The sequence below is a fragment of the Leucopleurus acutus genome, assembly GCF_964270905.1.
Source record: "Leucopleurus acutus genome assembly, chromosome: 1".
Taxonomy (NCBI): domain Eukaryota; kingdom Metazoa; phylum Chordata; class Mammalia; order Artiodactyla; family Delphinidae; genus Leucopleurus; species Leucopleurus acutus.
The window spans coordinates 146,852,897-146,874,287 of NC_139142.1; the positions used below are offsets into that span (position 1 = coordinate 146,852,897).

The 21,391-nt window shown below is 44.4% G+C and overlaps 1 protein-coding gene across 1 annotated transcript in view; it reads left to right on the top strand.

The window, feature by feature from the left end:
• CHRNA7 (cholinergic receptor nicotinic alpha 7 subunit) overlaps positions 1–21,391 on the top strand; it is a gene marked incomplete at both ends in the record, with an annotated part of 121,058 nt that overhangs the window by 94,825 nt on the left and 4,842 nt on the right. Inside the window, 5 exons of the mRNA XM_082843319.1 lie at positions 9,108–9,187; positions 13,422–13,589; positions 14,558–14,752; positions 16,369–16,455; positions 19,960–20,069. Coding sequence (XP_082699445.1) covers positions 9,108–9,187; positions 13,422–13,589; positions 14,558–14,752; positions 16,369–16,455; positions 19,960–20,069 — 640 coding nt within the window. The remainder of the gene's footprint in view (positions 1–9,107; positions 9,188–13,421; positions 13,590–14,557; positions 14,753–16,368; positions 16,456–19,959; positions 20,070–21,391) is intronic.

The window sequence follows — 21,391 nt, forward strand, 5'->3', positions numbered from 1 at the left end:
ATGAGCCAACATTGACAAATAATGATCACCCAAAGTCCATAGTTTACACTAAGGGTTTGCTTTTTATGTTGTACATTCTATGGATGTGGACAAATGTATAATGACATGTATCCACCATTATAGTATCATACTAGCTTCACTGCCCTAAAAATCCTCTGTGCTCCTCCCATTTATCCCTCTCTCTCCCTAACTCCTGGAAACCACTGAGCTTTACTGTCTCCATAGTTTTGCCTGGTCCAGAATGTCATATAGTTGGAATCATACAGTATGTAGCCCTCGGACTGGCTTCTTTCACTTAGTAGTATGCATTTAAGCTTCCTCCAGGTCTTTCATGGCTTAATAGCTCATTTCATTTTAAGACTAAATAACATTTCATTGTCTGGATATACCACAGTTTATTTATTTATTCATTCACCTACTCAAGAACATCTTGATTGCTTCAAAGTTTTGGCAATTATGAATAAAGCTGCTTTAAGCATCCATGTGCAGATTTCTGTCTGGACATGTTTTCAACTCCTTTTAGTAAACACCAAGGAGTGTGATTGGTGGATTGTATGGTAAGAGGATGTTTAGTTTTGTAAGAAGCTGCCAAAGTGTCTTTCAAAGTGGCTGTTCCATTTTGCATACCCATCAGTAATGAATGAAAGCTCCTGTTGCTCTACATCCTTGCCAGATGTGGTGTTCTCATTGTTCTGCATTTTGACCATTTACTAGGTGTGTGGTGGTATCTGGTTGTTTAAATTTGCGATTCCCTGATAACTTCTTTGTTGAGGTGTCTGTTCAAGGTTTTTTGATTGGGTTGTTTTCTTACTGTTAAGTGTCATTTGTACATTTTGGATAGCAGTCTTTATCATGTATATCTTTTTTCAAATATTTTCTACCAGTCTGAAGCTTGCCTTTTCATTCTCTTGATTGATATGTTTTTAAAAAGAAATTCGAAAAAGTGGGTTTTGCAGGCAAGTTCCATCTAGCATACAGTATCACTTATGAGCATGTATGTATGCATCTTAACTAGAGTATTAACTCACTAAATCTAGCAATAATTTTTAAAAAATCATAACAAATTTAGTTTTCTAATGAAAAATAAGTTTTGTTTAACTTTAGAAAAATTCATTTATATAATTCATTCTATCAATATTAACAGAATGAAGGAGAAAAATCACACGATCATCTTGGTAGCTGGGGAAAAATCAGTTGATGGTATTTAATACCCATTTGTGAAATAGAAGAAAACTTGTGTAACCTGATGTAAGGTGTTTACCAAAAGTTCATTTAATGCTGAAACATTACAAGTTTCTGTATGTGGAACAAAATAAAGATACCTATCGTCATCACTTAAAAAATATCTTAAGAATGATAAGAATCTTAAATAACAAGAAAAGTAAAAGAATGAAATATTAAGGATTAGAAAGGAATAAACTAAATTACCATCATTCATCAACTATATGACTTTTTTCCAGTATTTGCAGGTGTTAAAAAGTATCAATAAATAAATCTAAGACCAAAATAAATGGTGAGTTATATATTTATTTCTGGGAAAACTCAGTATCATAAAGATGTCAGAATTTCCCAAACTAGTCTGTAAATTTAATGTGATTCCAACTAAAGTCTCAGCTGGGTCTTCATGGGACTGGACAGGTAGATCCTAGAACTTAATGATAAGTAAAGGGCCAAGGGTAGGTAAGATAATTTTTAAACAAAAGAGCAAAGTTGTCGGAGACTTGCCCTGCCAAATACCAACATTTCCACTAAGTTGTAGTGATTAAGATGATGTTGTACTGGATCAGGAACAATCCTATTGATCAAGGAACAATATTGGGAGCCCAGAAACTTGACACAGGCTTTGATAACATTATCCCATATTATTTATAACATTGTTATAATTCATCCAATGTTACATCCAATTGTTATAATCCATGTTATATGCCATTTAACATATAAATTGGTGGGTAAAGAAAGGATCTTGAATAGATTCTTCTGGAAGCCTCCTGCTGATACCTGGATGTCTGCCTCCTGGGATCTCTGAAAGGTAGAAACGACCATGAAATTTCAGTTGTGCTCAAGACTTTTTGGTCATGGTCTGTGACAAGCCACCTTGCTATCATTTTAACATGTCCTTAACACTTTAGAATAAAATACATAACAAAATCAAAATATCCAGAGAAAGAACTTACTACTCTCTTTTGAAATAAAATTAATCTATTCTCTACAGGCTTTTTTTCCTCTGAAACCTGGGCATCAGCGGTATCTTAACATGTAATTGGCAGCTTTTTTTTTTTTTGCTGTTACCAATGTATTGTTTTTATTTTTATTTTTTTAACACCTTTATTGGCGTATAATTGCTTTACAATGGTGTGTTAGTTTCTGCTTTATAACAAAGTGAACCAGCTATACATATACATATATCCCCATATCCCCTCCCTCTTGCATCTCCCTCCCACACTCCCTATCCCACCCCTCTAGGTGGTCACAAAGCACCGAGCTGATCTCCCTGTGCTATGCGGCTGCTTCCCACTAACTATCTGTTTTACATGTGGTAGTATATATAAGTCCATGCTTTTGTCTCCTTAGGTAGGTTTATTCCTAGGTATTTTATTCTTTTTGTTGCAATGGTAAATTTTTGTCTGGTTTTGGTATCGGGGTGATGGTGGCCTTGTAGAATGAGTTTGGGAGTGTTCTTCCCTCTGCTATATTTTGGAAGAGTTTGAGAAGGATAGGTGTTAGCCCTTCTGTAAATGTTTGATAGAATTCGCCTATGAAGCCATCTGGTCCTGGGCTTTTGTTTGTTGGAAGATTTTTTTTTTTTTTTTTTTTTTTGGCTGTACGTGGGCCTCTCACCGATGCGGCCTCTCCCGTTGCAGAGCACAGGCTCCGGACGCGCAGGCCCAGCGGCCACGGCTCACGGGTGCAGCCGCCCCGTGACATGTGGGATCCTCCCCGACCGGGGCACGAACCCACGTCCCCTGCATTGGCAGGCGGACTCTCAACCACTGCGCTACCAGGGAAGCCCTGTTGGAAGACTTTTAATCACAGTCTCAACTTCAGTGCTTTTGATTAGTCTGTTTATATTTTCTATTTCTTCCTGGTTCAGTCTTGGAAGGTTGTGCTTTTCTAAGAATTTGTCCATTTCTTCCAGGTTGTCCATTTTATTGGCATATAGTTGCTTGTAGTAGTCTCTCATGGTCCTTTTTATCTCTGCAGTGTCAGTTGTTACTTCTCCTTTTTCATTTCTAATTCTATTGATTTGAGTCTTCTCCCTTTTCTTCTTGATGAGTCTGGCTAATAGTTTATCAATTTTGTTTATCTTCACCAAGAACCAGCTTTTAGTTTTATTGATCTTATCTTTGATCCATGGCAGCTTTTATTCCTTAAAAGATTTAAGATAAATGGCACCTTAGATTGACAGTCTTTTGAGATAGATGGGTTTCCTCTTTCTTATTCATTTACTTTTTTTCTTACAATATTTTAAATTTTATTTTATTATTTTTATTGAGATACAATTGATATATATATATATATATATAACATTTTATGTTTACCGTGTACATTGTGTTGACTTGAAATACATATATATTGCAATATGATTACCATTGTAGCATTAGCTGACACCTCTATCCTCATCACATAATCATTATTTCTTTTTTGTGGTAGAGCAATTAAGATCATTTTCGCCTTTTCTGCTCTTCCCTCTCTCTCTTTTGAGGACCATGTGAGCTCAGAGGGAATGGGTCTGATGGCGCATGAGACCCTATTCATTACAGTCCTCACCTCATGAGCCCAAGTGTGCTCTCGACAGCAGTGCAGTGTACCTGGGGTTTTTTGCTCAGAGATGGGGGTCAGTGTTGCGGGGCAAGATGAGCAGGGGCTGCACCAAGCTGGGATCAGAGGGCTCTGCTTCCAGGGCCAGGAGCCCTTTGCAGGGCTGGGATCAGGCACTGTGTCAGACCCTGTGGATGGGGAGCAGGAAACAGTCTTAACCCAGACCACCAGGGTTCACCTGTGTCCCTTGGGCTCTGCCTGCCTGTGCTGCCATTGACGTCTGGAAGCACAGTTTGTAATCCTCCCCTAAGGATGGGCCCTTGGGTCCTGTAGGCATAGCCACCAGTGGTTAGCCCTCAAGCCCCTGTATTAGCCTTGCTGCTTGGGACAACATCTCATTCATCCCTGCTCCAGGCAAACCTCACCTTCATGAAGCTTCCCTCAGTCCAGCCTAACTCCAGGTGTGTGATCAGACTACGCTGTCTTCTGGGGACACGCCCACCTTTCCTGGTAGGCTCACAGAACCTGTGAGCCTTCTGCCCATCCTTAGAGCCTGTTCAGATGTCCTCTGCTCCTGACTACTTGACGGATGACGTAGGACCTGCACCTTCAATATTGGGGTTAGATATCCCTCCTCTCCATGGGCACTTCTCAATGGGAGTGCCCAGAGCTCCCCTCACACCAAGTGCAGGCTCATCTGTCCATTACTACCTGGACGAGGACCAAGGCTGCTGGAGGGAAGAGGTTCTGAGGGGAGTGAAGGGCCACGTGCCAGGGTCATCAAAAGTTCTGAGGGTGTATCCTGTCCTCTAGTAGTCAAGAAAAAATATGTATGTTTGACTGTTTTCTAACAGTTTAATACAGAAAGTTTCAGGTGCACACCAGCACAGAGGGAAGAGTGAGCTGAGTTCTGTGAACCCACCCAGCCTCCAGGGTGACCAGAATCTGCTGGCTGCAAGGCTGTGATACCATGTGGCCTCAAGGTCACTGTCAGCTGGCACCCAATGGACATCACTGATATTGTCGCCTGGCAGGTCCTTGCAGTGGTTTTGGTCACTCATGTTTCACAGGGACTTCATCTCCTCCGTGTTTTCAGACTCAGATTTTAGCAACAGAACCCTTTTTCAAACAAACCTTATCTCCAGCCCTAATGGTCAAAACAGATGAAGTGGTATTAGCACATAATTATTACCAGAGTTTACTTTTATATCATTTACGTATAAAATCAATTTGCCCCTGGGGAAGAACCCTAAAACTTCCACAGTGAGTATTAAGATTTTGATAATGATGACAGGGGTACATTTATCTCAATATTCTATTTTGGTTGAACGGTATTCAGAAATCACTGAGTCACACAGCCATTAGCAACAGATTTTTATCTTGTTTTTACCCATTTGCCTTGTGATCTCAAGAGTCTTTTCAATTAAATTGCTCCAAATCCATGGAGAAAGAGCTGTATGAATTTTATTTTCTTTCGGAATTGAATCATTAACAGATGCCCACAGCCTTTATTATAAATATAAAAATCAGCCAGGATGACACCCAAGCTTAAAATAAGCAAAGCTATGGAAGCATCACACAGTGCTTTCTGCTGTTGCTGCTGCGGGGTGGGGGGTGGGGGAAGAGGTGCCAAGCAGATGCAGGTTCTGTGCTGGAATTGTAGATTCAAATGTGATTTTTTTTTTAAAGAGCAATCATGCAAAACTGAAATCTTACTGGGTGACTCATTTTCAAGAGTTTCAAATACATGCAGTATTCATGGCAAGAGGAGTTTTAGTTTCACGTCCACCAGAAAAGAAGTTAAACGGGCCACATGAATTAATACATTGGTAGTGTCTGAAGAGTTAAAATTTTGCAAACAATTATTTGAGGGTTTTTGGACTTTTACTAGCATTTTTTTACATCTTTATTGGAGTATAATTGCTTTACAATGGTGTGTTAGTTTCTGCTTTATAACAAAGTGAATCAGTTATACATATACATATGTCGCCATATCTCTTCCCTCTTGCGTCTCCCTTCCTCCCACCCTCCCTATCCCACCCCTCCAGGCGGTCACAAAGCACCGAGCTGATCTCCCTGTGCTATGCGGCTGCTTCCCACTAGCTATCTACCTTACATTTGGTAGTGTATATATGTCCATGCCACCCTCTCGCTTTGTCACAGTTTACCCTTCCCCCTCCCCATATCCTCAAGTCCATTCTCTAGTAGGTCTGTGTCTTTATTCCTGTCTTACCCCTAGGTTCTTCATGATATTTTTTTTTCTTAAATTCCATATATATATGTTAGCATACGGTATTTGTCTTTCTCTTTCTGACTTACTTCACTCTGTATGACAGACTCTAGGTCTATCCACCTCACTACAAATAGTTCAATTTCGTTTCTTTTTATGGCTGAGTAATATTCCATTGTATATATGTGCCACATCTTCTTTATCCATTCATCCGATGATGCATTTTGAAACACAAGGAAAAGAAAATATTGGAATCAAACATTTGCAGAAATCTGAAGCACCTCCACAGAATCTTGGGGTTCCAGAGAACCTAATTTAAAAAGCAGGGTAAAATCCAGGGTGAGTTTGTGAAGGTCCACATCCTCAGATATTTGGTTCCCAGTCACTGTTTGTATGTCATTAAGACAGTCAGGTACAGACTGCAGTGAAGCAAAGAATATTTACATCTTGAGCCTTCCTCCTCCTCTCTCTCCCTGAGTGTGTTTGGAAGTCAGGGGTTGGATGTGTCCTTTTTCATCTCAGAGGATTATCTTTTTATTGTAGCTTAGTCTTCCTCCCTTCCTTCTTTCTTTAAGCTTCATCACATTTTTGTTTCATATTCAAACCTTGGCTTTCTTGTACAGTTTTTTCCTGAAGTTTCTGGTGGCTTTTTTTAATTAAAGATTTTTGAAAACAATGTGCCCTTAGTCAAATCCATGGTGTTTTCCACCTTGTAGTTTCTTCTCTTCATTACTCTGAATCCACTTTACTCTCTTCAGAGACCCCTTATATCTTGCTGTAATTTGGACCCCGCCCCTTTTTCTAGACCCACTACACAGCTCATCATGAAAATTCCTTTTCCATATCTTTAGGTTTGGTCTGAAAGTTTATTTCTTCTTCCTTAGTATTCACCCTCATTTTTCTGGAGCTGATGCTCAAGTCCATGACCAAGAAAATATACATAAGAAACAAGCTCTCTGGCACCTTAATGTTCTTAAAAACACCTTTCTTTGCCTTCACGTTGGAGGGGTTTCTTTCAGCTCTACAATTTCTCTGTGTGATTTCTCTCCCTCCCACTACCCACCCCCACCCCCATGTCTCTTCCGCTTCCTTGGCCTTTACTCTGAGGCCCTCATCCTTTCGGTCTTACATTTCATCTCAGTGATTCTTATCAGCCAAACCTCCCACCTATTTATAAAGGTGTATTTCATAGATCATGTTTTAACTTCCATGTTGCCATTTGTTTTTCTAAATGCGATATCCTCTTGAATTTTTGTGAGGATATTACTTTTATAAGAGGTAATTTTTCATTCCTTTCATTGACTGTTTCTTCTTGGATCTTTCTTGTTTCTGTCCTTGTCTCTCACAGTGAAGGCTGTCCTCAGATATCTCATGACGGTGAGTTTCCCCTTTAGAGGATTTTGGGAACAGAAAAGGCTGCAGAGGCTCTGTAGACGTGGGCAGCCCTTAGCAGAGGTTCTCCAGTTGCTAAAATGAGAGAAACTTAACTCGAGGTGCTGGCATCTTGACTGGCTGCCTACATTTTCTTGAGGCTGTTTACTTTTTTATTCACCTGTAGGGCGACATTTTTTTTTTAACATCTTTATTGGAGTATAATTGCTTTACAATGGTGTGTTAGTTTCTGTTTTATAACAAAGTGAGTCAGTTATACATATGTTCCCATATCTCCTCCCTCTTGCGTCTCCCTCCCTCCCACCCTCCTTATCCCACCCCTCTAGGTGGTCACAAAGCACCGAGCTGATCTCCCTGTGCTATGTGGCCGCTTCCCACTAGCTAGCTATTTTACATTTGGTAGAGTATATATGTCCATGCCACCTTCTCATGTCATCCCAGCTTACCCTTCCCACTCCCCGTGTCCTCAAGTCCATTCACTACATCTGACATTTTAAGGATGTGTTTTAATCAGGCATGGTAAAATGCAGACACAGAAATGACTGTCAGGAAGGAAGGAAGTTTATCTTACAGTTCCCTGGAAACAGGAGACATGCTCGCCATACAGGGCCACACAGGGAAGCACTAGGGACAGTCAGGAGGCAGAGGGCGTGAGGGGAAAATGTGGTCAAAAGCCTTTATTGTGGTTTCCATGGAATGGAACTGGTGAGGCAGGGTAAGCAGGGCTAGGATCCGGAATGCCTTCAGCAGGCTTGGGTACATATGGCCTGTCCCTGTTTGTCTGGTACCTGGTCCTGGGGTGATTAGGATAGGTGGACGGTGGCCAGGAGGGTGAGAGCTCCATAAAAGAGATGGTGGGGGTGTGGGCTCTGGGTTGGTTCCTTTCCATTTGAGCGAGTTGTTCGCTATCTCTAGGAATTGGCTGACCTGGGACGGGGGTAGGGGTGGAGTAGTCCCTCCAGGATCAGCAAGGCCCCAGATGTCAAAGTGTCAGAACACAGAAAATGAAAGACCCGGATAATAAGGGCTGTTGGTCTTAATTGTTTTTCCTTTCCGTTTTGTGTGCCCCCTTCAACCAGGTTGGTAACTCCTGGCTGTAGGAGGTTCTGACCATGGGCAGGGGGTGGGGCTGGAGTGCATTCTTCTACACTTGAACCTAATTCTTCTGTCTCCACCTGTGCTCCTTCCTGTCATCACTAATCCTGGAGCCCCGTACTCCTTGGGGCTGCCCAGCTCCCCCATGCACCTGCAGCCTCAGTCACTCAAGATGGATTTCTCAAGCACCAACCGAGCTTTGGACCCATTCAAGGGGCTGGAACTAGGGCCTTGAACACAGTGGGTCCAAATCCCACCCTTAAGGGCTGATAGAGGGGCGCTGTGCTTCCCCCCACTCTTTATCTCCTGCAGATGGATTGAAATGTCTCATCTGCCAATGTCCTCCTAAGTTGTCTTCAGGTTTCATTTTTGCTAAGAGCTTTGTTTTATATGCATATGGAAAAAATAGGCATCCCTATGAAATGGAGGTGGGCACTGGTCTCTTCCCCCTGTGCTCTGGGAAGACCTTCCAGGTCAGCCACAGGTGGGGCTCTCAGACCGCCGCTGGCTGTCCCAACTGCAAGCAGCAGCCCCTCTCAGAGCTGCTCGGACTGCAGGAACAACTGCCCTAAGGGCATGGGGAACCCACTGCCCAGCCGGGCTGGCTCACGGATCCTTCTCCTGTTTCCAGTGCTGATGAGCGGTTTGACGCCACGTTCCACACCAACGTGTTAGTGAATTCTTCTGGGCACTGCCAGTACCTCCCTCCAGGTAAGTGCCGCTCCCTTTGTCCCCTGCAGTTAGACAGCATGAAGGAGGTTGGGGTGCCCGACGGTGCCCGCAGGGGCAGCGGCTGGCTCTGAGCTCTGAGCATCCTTAGCCTCCACGCACGCCCAGCCCTCCTGACTTCTTCTCCTCTGTGCTTGCATGTATTCCCTGAGCGTGGCAATGCTGTCTTCCTCTTGGGATCATGGCTTAAGCTGTCTTTGCCAACACATGTCCTCTGTCCTTATTGTCTGTCCTGTGTTCTTTAAAGTTCATCCACAACTAAAACAAGTCTCCGTTGTCAGGTCATTTCTGTTCTCCTTATAGCCTGCAACCAACCTCCAGGTCATTTCCTCCTCACAGCCTGCGTTTTCCTTCCCACTGCACTGGGTACCTGGGTATGTGTTGCCCTCCAGTGTCGGGGTGAGATGGTGGCCTTGCTGGGCTGGCTTCTTGAGTGCGTGCATTAAAGCCCACCTGCTTGTTAGAGGTGAGAACAGGTGGTTTCCAAGGGACTCATCAGTGATTCTTCCTGAAAGAGCGTCTCTCCTTCTCAGGCAGCTGATGGGTAACTGCTGGGGTTGAATCTCCTCCCATCATTCCTGTCAGTTCACAGGGCCTTGGGCTGCTTGTGAGTGATCCATGCCATGGGAAACCCAGGCTTCGTGCCCTCAAGATATTAACAGATTTCTTTAAATCTTCTAGATGATTTTTCACATGTTATTTTCCAGGGTTATTTCCCCCACTGCAACTGTTTGTTTAACTTTCTGTTCCCAGGCAGCCTGCAGCCACCTCCCCCCTCACCACCAACACCTACACCACACACACACACACACACACACGTGCACACACACACACACGTGCACACGTCACCCACTAACGCCATACATACACACCACACATATAGACACATCACACAAAAAACATACCACACACTATGCTCACACACACCACACACCCTCACAGACACACACACACACACACACACCCTCCAGCAGTCAGCCCCATCTTGTGCCCTTGGATCCATCTCACAGCTCACAGCAAAGCTGGCTTTGCCTCCTGGGTGGTGGTTTACATTCTCTTTCTCATTAGCAGAGGATAAGAGTCCCAAGGGCAGGATCTGTGTTTATTCCCGTTAGAACCACCCTCATCAACCAGCGGCCTGGCCCACATGTGGGTAAACGAACGCGTCAGGGATTGAACCTGTCACAGGCAGATACCATCCATTATTGTCTGAGGAGATGGAACGACTCCAGACTTTCAGGTTTTCTGTCTTAAACCTTGTGCTTCCTTGCTTATTCCTCAGCCCCTCCTCTCCTCCCCCAGGCCACGCAAGCCTTCCTCCTAACAAAGACCTCGGGGATGGGTCTTCTATCACTGGTACACTCTTTTACACCAGGCCTAGAAGTTGCAGCTTCTGTCATGAGAACTATTTTGGAAAATGACCTCCAGCAGTCATCAGCGTAGAAGAATACTGGGCTGCGGGTTGTTCTGAAGGCTGAGGCTATTTTCAGCCACGGGAGCAGTCCTCCTGACCCCCAAGCCCTCTGTGCAGCAGCCCCTTTGGGGCCAGTTCCTACATCCCAGCCTGCGTGGCCCCCGGAGTCTGTCAGGAGGGCACATGGAGCTTTGATTGTGGGAGTCTCCCCTACTCTGGTCTAGAGAGTGTGGGGTTGTCTGGTTCAGGGCAGCAAGACTGTGCCTGGGGTCGTGTAGACCTGAACTGGGAAGCTGCTCTGCTCCAGCAACTAAACAGGCAAAAAGTGCTTCAGATGCAAGCTTTGAAATAGACTTGGTTATTAGGAAATGACTTCTTTCCCATGTCATACTTTTATTTTTTAACAGCATTATTGAAGTGTAAGTTACGTATTATACAATTGACCCATCTTAAGTGCACAATTCAATGATTTTTAGTAAATTCACAGAGTTGTACGACCACGACTGCAATCTAGTTCTAGAACATTTTCCATCACCCCCCAAAGATCCCTTTTGCCTGTTTGCAGTTAGTCCCCACCCTCACTGCCGGCCCGAGGCAACCACTGACCTCCTTTCTGCCTCTAGAGAGTCTCTTTTTCTGGTCATTTGATAGAAATGGAATAATACAGTTACAGTTTTATTTTCTACCAGCAGTGAGAGTTTTGGGGGATTCAGCCCATTATGGGAGGGCAGTGTCTGTACTGACTTCCAGATTCCTGTGGACATTGGATGTAATGCTGCAAATCCTGTTTAAAGGGACTTGAGGAGACAGGAAGTTTATTATCCTTCCCAGTTTGACTGTGGGTGGGTGGGGGCTCCCTGTTAGCAAGTTGAGTCCCTCCATTCATTTTTTTTAAATTTGGAAGCAGAAATTTACAGAGCGTCTGCCTTGTCCCTGTGAGCACTGGGACCCTTAGCTATTTGTGCCATCACTGCCTTCTGGTCTTTCTCTGGGCAGCAAGGAGCACATGGGCATAAATGGCCGGTGTGGAATTATCTCAGTGACCTGTTGGCAAATTTACTCCCAACTTGTCCTGTCCCTCTTTTCAGTGGAAACTCTAGCTTTTGTCCAAACACTACCTCTTCAACTAAAACCTATTAGGTTTTGTTCTGTTTATAATCTAGAATTCAGGCTAGTTAAAATTATCTTCCATATATATTTCTAGATAACCAAGTATGTTCTCAATTTTTAACCTAAAGAAAATGTTGTTCCTGCTCCTCACCAAACACAGTCACACAGATTCACACAGACCTTTCAGATTCTGTTTCTAAGCTCTTCCTCATTTTTATCAGCTTCTATAGGATTTTTTTTACATTCTTTACATCTCTCTTACTGTTTAGAATTTGGAGATGCACATGCATGGCAAGAGCAAGTTTACAGAATGTTGAATTCTTTGCTCAGAACAGAAAATGTTGGTGTAGCCTTTGAAATGTAAAAGACAGTAAAGCTTCAACTGAACTCTTTTCTAGAAATTTTTCCAGAAAGACTCAGCTTGTCCTGGACAGGTCTAGTTTGGACGGGCAGGATGGGCTGAAGCCTCTCTGGTCACACCGAGGTGAGAGGCCCCGGTACTCACACTGCCTCCTCCTGAAGGGATCTCAAATGGTCCAGGGGATGTGTGCACAGCATTGATCATGAGACATGCAGAGCATCAGAAATGATGCATCGTTTAACCGGCCAATGCTTGATCAGGATAGCAAGCTTTTTACTCCATGAAGAGTAGGCTTTGTATGTTACGAATAGTGTATGGGATAGAGACCAAGGGATTGCTGTGCATTTATTTTTATTTTTAATATTTTTTCCAGCATTATTGAGGTGTAGTTGACAAATGAAATTGTAATATATATATACACATGCACATATATATGTATAATATATGTATGTATATACGTGATATATATGCATATGCTTGTGTGTGTGTATATATATATATATATATATATATATATACACACACACACACATGCATATGCGTATATATTGTGAAATCATTTATTTCCACAATCAGGTTAATTAACACACCCATCACCTCACATAGTAAATTTCAAATATAAAATATTATTAACTGTAGTCACGATGCTGTACGTTAGATCCTCAAAATGAATCCACCTTATAACTGAAAGTTTGTTCCCTTTTTGATCAACCTCTCTCCCATTTCCCCCACCCTCCAGCCCTTGACAACCGCCATGCTACTCTGTTTCTATGAGTTAAACTTTTTTTAAAAAAATTCTTCATGTAAGTGATATTATACAGGATCTGTCTTTCTGTGTGTGGCTTATTTCACTTAGCATAAAGCCCTCCAGTTTCATCCATGTTGTTGCAAATGGCAGGATTTTCATCTTTTTAAAGGCTGAATAATATTCCATATAATCCACATAAATTTGATTTTATGTATATATATATATCTATACACACACACACACACACACACACACACACACACACATATATATATAAAAAATATTTTATCTGTTTATCCATCAACAGAAACTTAGGTTGTTTCCATGTCTTGGCTATTGTGAGTAATGCTGCAGTGGGGTACAAATATCTTTGTGAGATACTGATTTTGTTTCCTTTCCATGTATACCCAGGAGTGGGATCGCTGGATCATTTTTCGTTCTTTTTGTAATTTTTTGAGGAGCCCCCGTACTGTTTCCATAGTGGCTGCACCAATTTACATTCCCACCAACAGTGTGAGACTGCTGTGTGTTTAAAGCAGGTCTCAGCCAGCTTTCATCTTGGTTTGTCTCATTGCCCATGTAGGCATCTTCAAGAGCTCCTGCTACATTGATGTGCGATGGTTCCCCTTTGATGTGCAGCAGTGCAAACTGAAGTTTGGGTCCTGGTCTTATGGAGGGTGGTCCTTGGATCTGCAGATGCAGGAGGCAGACATCAGCGGCTATATCCCAAATGGAGAATGGGACCTTGTGGGTAAGCCCAGCAAAGACGTGATACTGGCAACATAGAAGGAAGCTGCTTTATTACTGTGCTGGCTTAAAAAGTTTGGGATTTTCCACTCTGCTTTTCAGCATGAGCAGTTATTGAACCCTGCAGCATTCTCCATGATTTACTGAGAGCTCTAGGATGAGAAACAAAAAACAATGAGAAAATTCAGTGCTTTCCATAAGGAACTTGCAGTTATGGTAAGGTCAGTGCTAGTATGGGCATCTCTACGTTATTCAAATCTGCTTCATCCCTAAAATCAGGTGGAACAGCAAATTGCAGTTGATGGGAACCTATATTTGATGATTTTAAATAGAAAACAATAATTACATTTATAATGGTGTCGAGTTTACAGTGTATTATTTATAATCATGGTGTCTTAGTCCGTTCAGGCTGCTATAACAGAATGCCATAGACTGGGTAGCTTATAAACAACAGACAGTTATTTCTCATAGTTTGGAGGCTGGGAGTCCAAGATCAAGGTGCTGGCAGACTCAGCGTCTGGTGAGGACCTGCTTCCTGGTTCACAGACAGCTGTCTTCAGGCTGTGTCCTCACATGGCAGCAGGAATAGGGGAGCTCTCTGGGGTCCCTTTTATAAGGGCACTAATTACATTCCCAAGGGCTCCCCCTCATGACCTAATCACCTCCCAAAGGCCTTACCTCCAAATAACCATCACTGTGGAGGTTAGGATTTCAACATATGAACCTTGCAGGGGACACATTCAGTCTAGAGCACATGTAATTTGAATACATAAAAAACCTGCCAATTTGTTCAAATATCACTAAGATACCCTTAAATAAATCTATAATAAACCTAAAGCATTTTTTCAGACAACAATTAGCCAGTGTTTTGCAGTTAACAAATTCCATGGCTCTGTGTGTGTGTTATAACCCCTTAAAATAAACTGCATCCTTTTATTCAACGGTGGTTCCTTTCTTCCCCTGGAACTGAAGGGATCCCTGGCAAGCGGAGTGAGAAGTTCTATGAGTGCTGCAAAGAGCCGTACCCGGATGTGACCTTCACCGTCACCATCCGCCGCAGGACCCTCTACTATGGCCTCAACCTTCTCATTCCCTGTGTGCTCATCTCTGCCCTGGCCCTCCTCGTGTTCTTGCTCCCTGCAGACTCTGGGGAGAAAATCTCCCTGGGTGAGTACCGGGTCTGAGCTGGGATGGGAGGGCCCTGCCTTGAGGGTGGCAGTCTGGGCTCTAGGTGCAGAGATGTCCAGGGCCCACTCCATGCATCCCAGCCCAGGGTGGCTCCCTGACACCACAGCCCGCTGTGCAGGATGGCCAGGCCCTCTTGAGATTCCACAGGCTCCTCTGATCCTGAAGAGAGGATGGGGATGCCCAGGGAAGAACCAATTCTTCCCTGAGGGGCCTGTACCTTCTCCCCTTCTGCCACCCCACCCCACCCCTTGGTGGCAACCAGCTGGAATTCATTGTGGACGGGACACAGTTTAGTTTAATATAGTATCAGCTTGCATCTATATATGGCCACACACAGTGTAATTCCTGATTATCCTCCAATAGGAAGATAAGAAAACTATGATTTAGATTGGTGAAATGAGCTCCTCAGCATCTGAGAGAGTTACTAAAGATCCTATTTGGTACACATAGAAATCATTCTCAAACCTAGAACTTCTGACTGTGAGTGTCAACTGAAAAAAAATGTTCAACCGAAAAGTTAAGAATTATGTTTTATTTGGTGGAATTTCTGAGGACTTCAAGCCTGAGACATAGCATCTCAGATAGTTCTAGGGACGGCTCTGAAGAGGGAAGGGAGGAGCCAGGGTATATGGGAGTTTCTGCCACAAAGACCAGGTAGTCAAAACATCAAAAGATTACTGTTGATTAAAGAAAACCAAAGGGCTTCCCTGGTGGTGCAGTGATTGAGAGTCCGCCTGCCGATTCAGGGGATGCGGGTTCGTGCCCTGGTCTGGGAGGATCCCACGTGCCATGGAGCGGCTGGGCCAGTGGGCCACGGCCGCTGAGCCTGCACGTCTGGAGCCTGTGCTCCGCGATGGGAGAGGCCACAACAGTGAGAGGCCCATGTACCGCAAAAAAAAAAAAAAAAAAAAAAAAGGAAACCAAACACCTCAAGTTAATGAATTTAGTTAATGAATTTAGTGCTTTTCTGTGTATGGGAAGATGCAAGAGTCTGGGCTCACTGCAATCACTCCTTTGATATGCACCTCTGGGGCCAGTATCCTGTGTTTTCTCATCCCGAGTCCCCTCAGGGTGCCCCACTGGGGAGGCTGTAATGTGATGGCTTGATGGCTGCAACATCCTTTGTTTACTGATATGGCAGGTGATATTTTTCATTCATACAAGAGCCTCAGGCACATTAAATGACCTATCCAAGGTCACACAGCTAGTAAGTAGAAAAGTCAAGAACAAAAGCCAGGTCTTCAAACTGTATGTTTTCTTTTTCCTGCTACATGAAACTACCTCTCGATACTAATGTAATAAAGAAAATGAGAGATACATGTGCTGAGGTCAATGATTTATTTTGAGTTGTTTTTCTAAAGTTCTGGCTCCTAAGTTTGTTTTCCCAGGGACTCCTCTGGGACTCCAGTAAATGGCACAGACTGTCCCCAGAAAGATGCCCATTCCCATCAATATAGAAAACTGTGCATTTGGTTTCAGGAATGTCATGGCCACCACCATCCCTCCCTCCACACCTCCTTTGACTCTTGGGCTGGATGGAGTTCAGGCCTTACCATCTGTTCTGTCTCAGGGACCACTGTATGTCTCTGTTCCAGGGATCACAGTTTTACTCTCTCTTACCGTCTTCATGCTGCTGGTGGCTGAGATCATGCCTGCGACCTCTGACTCAGTGCCCTTGATAGGTAAGCAAGCATCCAGCTCCTCTAAAGACATGGGCTTAGAGAGTGCCTGGGATTTTGCAGCACAGGCAGGGAGCAGAAACGTGTCCCGCAGGAGACTGGAGAGCTGCATGGCCCCCCTTTTCTGCTGTGAGGAGATGACTTGCTGTAACTACTCAGAGTTGACCCATGGCCTCTGCTTACGTGGCACATAGAAGGGGAGGGGGAGTCTGGCTTTGTGGTTTGGCCTTGAGATGCAGAAATGCCCCCTTTTCTCCCACAATGCCCCCCTCACACTTGTTATGGAGCCAGAGATTTTTACCATTAAAGATGCATTATTTTAGCTTGAGTCACTGTTTTTCCACAAATTATTTGTTACACGTTAACTCTCAGCCATTGTTTCTTGAGATAACGCGATGTCTCTGTAGAAAGTTAACGATTGTGAGGGAAGGTGAACAGGACAAATATGTTTTGGCCACATGTTGGGCTGCAACTTGCAGGCCTGCAAGCCCTATACATGCCCAGACTCAAGACTGAAGAAAGAGTCCAGAGACAGGACATCAGTTGTTTGGTAGATGGGAGATCTTACACATCTGAAGCAAAAGGGTCCTGGAGTGACACCCCACCAGTTATCTAGGGGAATTGAAGTCAGATTGGCCCATCGGTTACCAGGGAAACCAGCAGAGGGGCACAGCCCTCTTAGCCCCTTGGGCTAAGTACCTTCAAGGGGCGGAGGTCTTCCCTTTGTTAAACTATCAAAGGGGAGCCATTCTGAACTAAAGATTAAACAATCACTAGCTTCGGGGCAGCGGGACAAGGATGTAGGTATTTATTCTTTAGGCTCTGCAATTAGGGGGGAAAGTCAGTCATGTGAGTAGGGTGTAGGTGAAGCAGGGACTGGTCCAGCAGGGGATGCACAAACCACACACAAAGGCAGGTGTAAGGATGACCTGCCCAAGGAAGGATGACAGAGACAGGAGGCAGCATCCCTGTTGCTGTGAACCTCCCTGGACTGGACTGGAATTAGCAGGAGTGTGCCGAGGGGTGCTCAGTGGCCCAGAGGTTAGGACCCAGTACCCTGGCCACTGCAGCCAGGGTTCTGTTCCTGGTCAGGGAACCAGACCTCCAAGCCAGTTGTGACGACAGGAAGCAAACATTCTGCCAATAGATATTAGTTTTAATGAGAGTCCCCACTCCCATTTGGCGGTGGAGGTCAGAAACAGGAAAGCAGTATACGGGTGGCAATCCTGTGTGGTTAACCAGGGGTAAGTAGGAGTGGGGTGCCTTACACGATATTGCCAGGCTTCACGAATTAAGAAGCCAAGGCCCTTCTTATTGGAGGTTTCTGGATGCGTAATATTTTGACCAGACAGACTGTTGGTATAAAAAGCCTCTGAGGGTGTCATATTTCTCTCCGTACCATCCTGGAAGCAAGGAACCTTCTTTCAACCTGACATTCTGACCCCATCCTTTCTACCTTCTAGCACAATGCTTTCAATAGAGACCTGCAGCAGAAACCACCCTTAAAGGGGCAGTCGGCAGACCCTGTTGTGTCTGATGAACCCACAGGCTTGGTTGGTGCATAGCCCACATCTAGAAGGATGGGATGCTGTTGGCCTTTGACCTCTGTTGTTGAGATTTCAGCTGTGGGATCCAGTCAGCCTGGATCCCTCCATAGGTCATTGTATTAGTCTGCTAAGGCTACCACAATAAAATTCCACAGACTGGGTGCCTTACACAGGAAAAATTTATGTGCTCACAGTTTTGGAGGCTGGAACCTCCAACCGGCAGGGTTGGTTTCTCCTGAGGTCTCTTTCTTTCTCTTGCAGATGGGCACCCTCTGCTGTGTCCCCACATGGTCTTTCCTTTGTATCTTCACATCCCTGTGCCTCCTTGTGTGTCCAAATTTCCCCTTCTTATAATAAGGACACCAGTCAGATTGGACCAGGTGCCACACTAACAATCTCATTTTAACTTAATTCCCTCTTTAAATGCCCTCTCTTCAAACACAGTCACATTCTAAGGTACTTGGGGTTTACAGCTTCAACATATAAATTTTAGGGGGACAGAGTATGCAGCCCATAACAGTCACAGTTTGGTCCCCCCTCCCTTCCCTCCCCAGAGGTCCCTGATGCTGATGATAAGTCTGGTAGCTCCTTGTAGGTTCCTCTTGGTCTCCCTGGGAGAGCAATGAGTTCCTGCCTGCCTGGAGGGCAGGAGGTGTTTTTAACCAAGTGTGTGGCTGCACACTTAACCTCGTACCAGGATGCTTTCTTTAAGGGCCCAGCCCCTTGGTGGTTGGCCACACTGAAGCTTTGTTTGTTTGTTTGCATTTATGTTAGGATAATTTATTCTGTTGCTTAGAGAGGCATTGTGTGTATATATATTTTGTTTTGTTATTTTTTAATACTCTTTTTATACTTGAATCCATCTTTGCTTCTAATCTCTTTTTATTTTATTTATTTATTTTATTGATTTACAATGTTGTGTTGGTTTCAGGTGTACAGCCTGATTCTTTTCCCTTATAGGTTTTTACAAATAACCTACAATTATTACAAAATATTGAGTATTGTTCCCTGTATAATACAGTAGGTCCTTGTTAGTTATCTATTTTATGTATAGTCGTGTGTATGTTAATCCCAACCTCCTAATTTATGCCTCCCCCACACTGAAGGTTTACTTATCAGAGTTGGAAATTAAGGAATGCCCACCCATGCCAGCTTTCTCCTATACCCTTGGCCCATAAAATTGCTAATCCTTGTGCAAACCCTGCAGAGAAGGCATTTCCATCCCTGTTATACTGGTGAAGAAGCTGAGGCCCAGAGAGGTTGAGTGGTCTGTCCAGGCTCACAGACGGCCGCCAGTGGACCGGGGGGGAAACTCCATGCTGCTTCTCACCTGGTCCAAGGTGGAGAAATGCATCCTTGCCCATCAGAGCTGAAGCTGATGTTCTCAGCCTGAAAAGACACTGCAGCTGACCTCTTCTTCCGGCTGCACAGCTGGCACTCCCCACCCCTGTGGCTCTCAGTAAGTAGATGGGGGCAGACTCTATCATTAGTAGAGTCATTTTCCAGGTCTGATAAGTCAGCCAGTGGCACGCGGGTCTGCCCTTGCTAGATCCCCGAAGCCTGTCCGTGGCCTGCCGTCATCACAGTGGTGATCACACCCTCTGTGCCAGGTGGTTTCAGTTCTGACAATGGTGCTTTCTCATCGGACAACCTTATCACCATCCTGTGAGGTGCAGTTAGCCTTCACTGAAAGGTGAGGCAGGCAGGGTTCCCAGCAGTGCAGTCAGCTGGTGAGGCCGCTCAGCAGGATGGGAGGAGGAGGTCTGTGTGCTCTGTATTGGCATCTGCCCACCAGGAATGTGCGTGGTGGGCTACAGGCCTGGAGGAGGTCCTGCTCTGCTCTTGGGCATTGCTCCCCAGCCCCTGGTGGTCAAGACACAGTCTGGGTCCCCTGCACTGTGCCATGGTGACACGCTGTGACCTAGGCCCCAGGTCTCCCCTGCATCTGCTCTCTCTGCAGCCCAGTACTTCGCTAGCACCATGATCATCGTGGGCCTCTCCGTGGTCGTCACAGTGATCGTGCTACAGTACCACCACCACGACCCCGACGGTGGCAAGATGCCCAAGTGGGTGAGTTCCTCCCCAGCTCCTCCACCAGAGGGGGTGTCAGGGCCCCTCCCCAGAGGAGGCTCTGAGGATGACTTATCTATTTTAAAAATCCCACAAACAGCTAGCATTCCTAAACAAAAAGCTGCAATTTCTTACCTGTCTGCATATCTCTGCTTCCAGGGCAGTATGGTGAATGCTCTTAGGGTCCCATGGGGCTGTCCTTACAATCTGATATCCCAGAGCACGGCTCAGGTCGAACACTCTGCACCTTTCACTGGACAGTGTTTCTAAACCTCCTTTTTGCACGTACACTGTTAGAAGCAACACACAAGATGAGCACATCAGCTGCTGGTTGGATCTTCAAAACAGAATGAGGAGGGAAAAGAGTAAGAAATAGAGTGAACAGTGTACAAATATATACAATCAGTTGTCAATGAAAATAATCAATAAACTATCAATAAGAAGAATAGAAAAGAGTTTTATTTGAGTCAAACTGAGGACTAGCCTGGAAGCCGGCTTCCCAGATTAATCTGAGAAGCTGCTCTGGAGAAGCAGGGTTTTCAGCACAGTTTTATATCCTGTCTGAACAAAGAACATGAAATGAGTCGGGGTTACATTTCTTCAAGGTAAACAAAACAAAACAAAACAAAAACACAGATTAGCACGTACAGGGCAAGTCGGCATGGCCTTGGCGCCTGAGAAGGGAGTCTTATCATTGGAGGACCAGCATTGGTGTTCCAGGAAGGGAGGCATTTAATCTTTATTTTTATTATGGACATTCTTTACTTCTGGTCAGTATGCCCTTTTCTCTAATAATTAAAGCAGATGTCTGTTTGATAGGCCACAAACAGGCTCTTTTAGTTAGCATCAAATTCAAGTTAACTCATGTATAAGCCAGAATGACTTCCCTATATCTCAGTATGTGAAACTTTCTTTTATCACAATACATATAGGAAAGTGATTTAGCCAAAAGCCTATAAAATAAAGGTGTAAGTAGTTAACAGTGGGGAAGGAGGATGCGATAAAAGGAAATGGATGGATGGGACTTCCCTGGTGGTCCAATGGATAAGACTCTGTGCTCCCAGTGCAGGGGCCCGGGTTTGATCCCTGGTCAGGGAACTAGATCCCACATGCTGCAACTAAGAGTTCGCATGCCACAACTCAAGATCCCGCACATGGCAAAGAATATCCTGAGTGCCGCAACTATGACCTGGCGCAGCTAAGTAAATAAATAAATATTAAAAAATAAAAAGGTAAATGGTAAATAAATGTTTGTCATCTGAGCCCAGGTCAGGCCACATGGTCCCAGTGCCTCCCAGCACTGATGTGTTGTGACGTGTGCT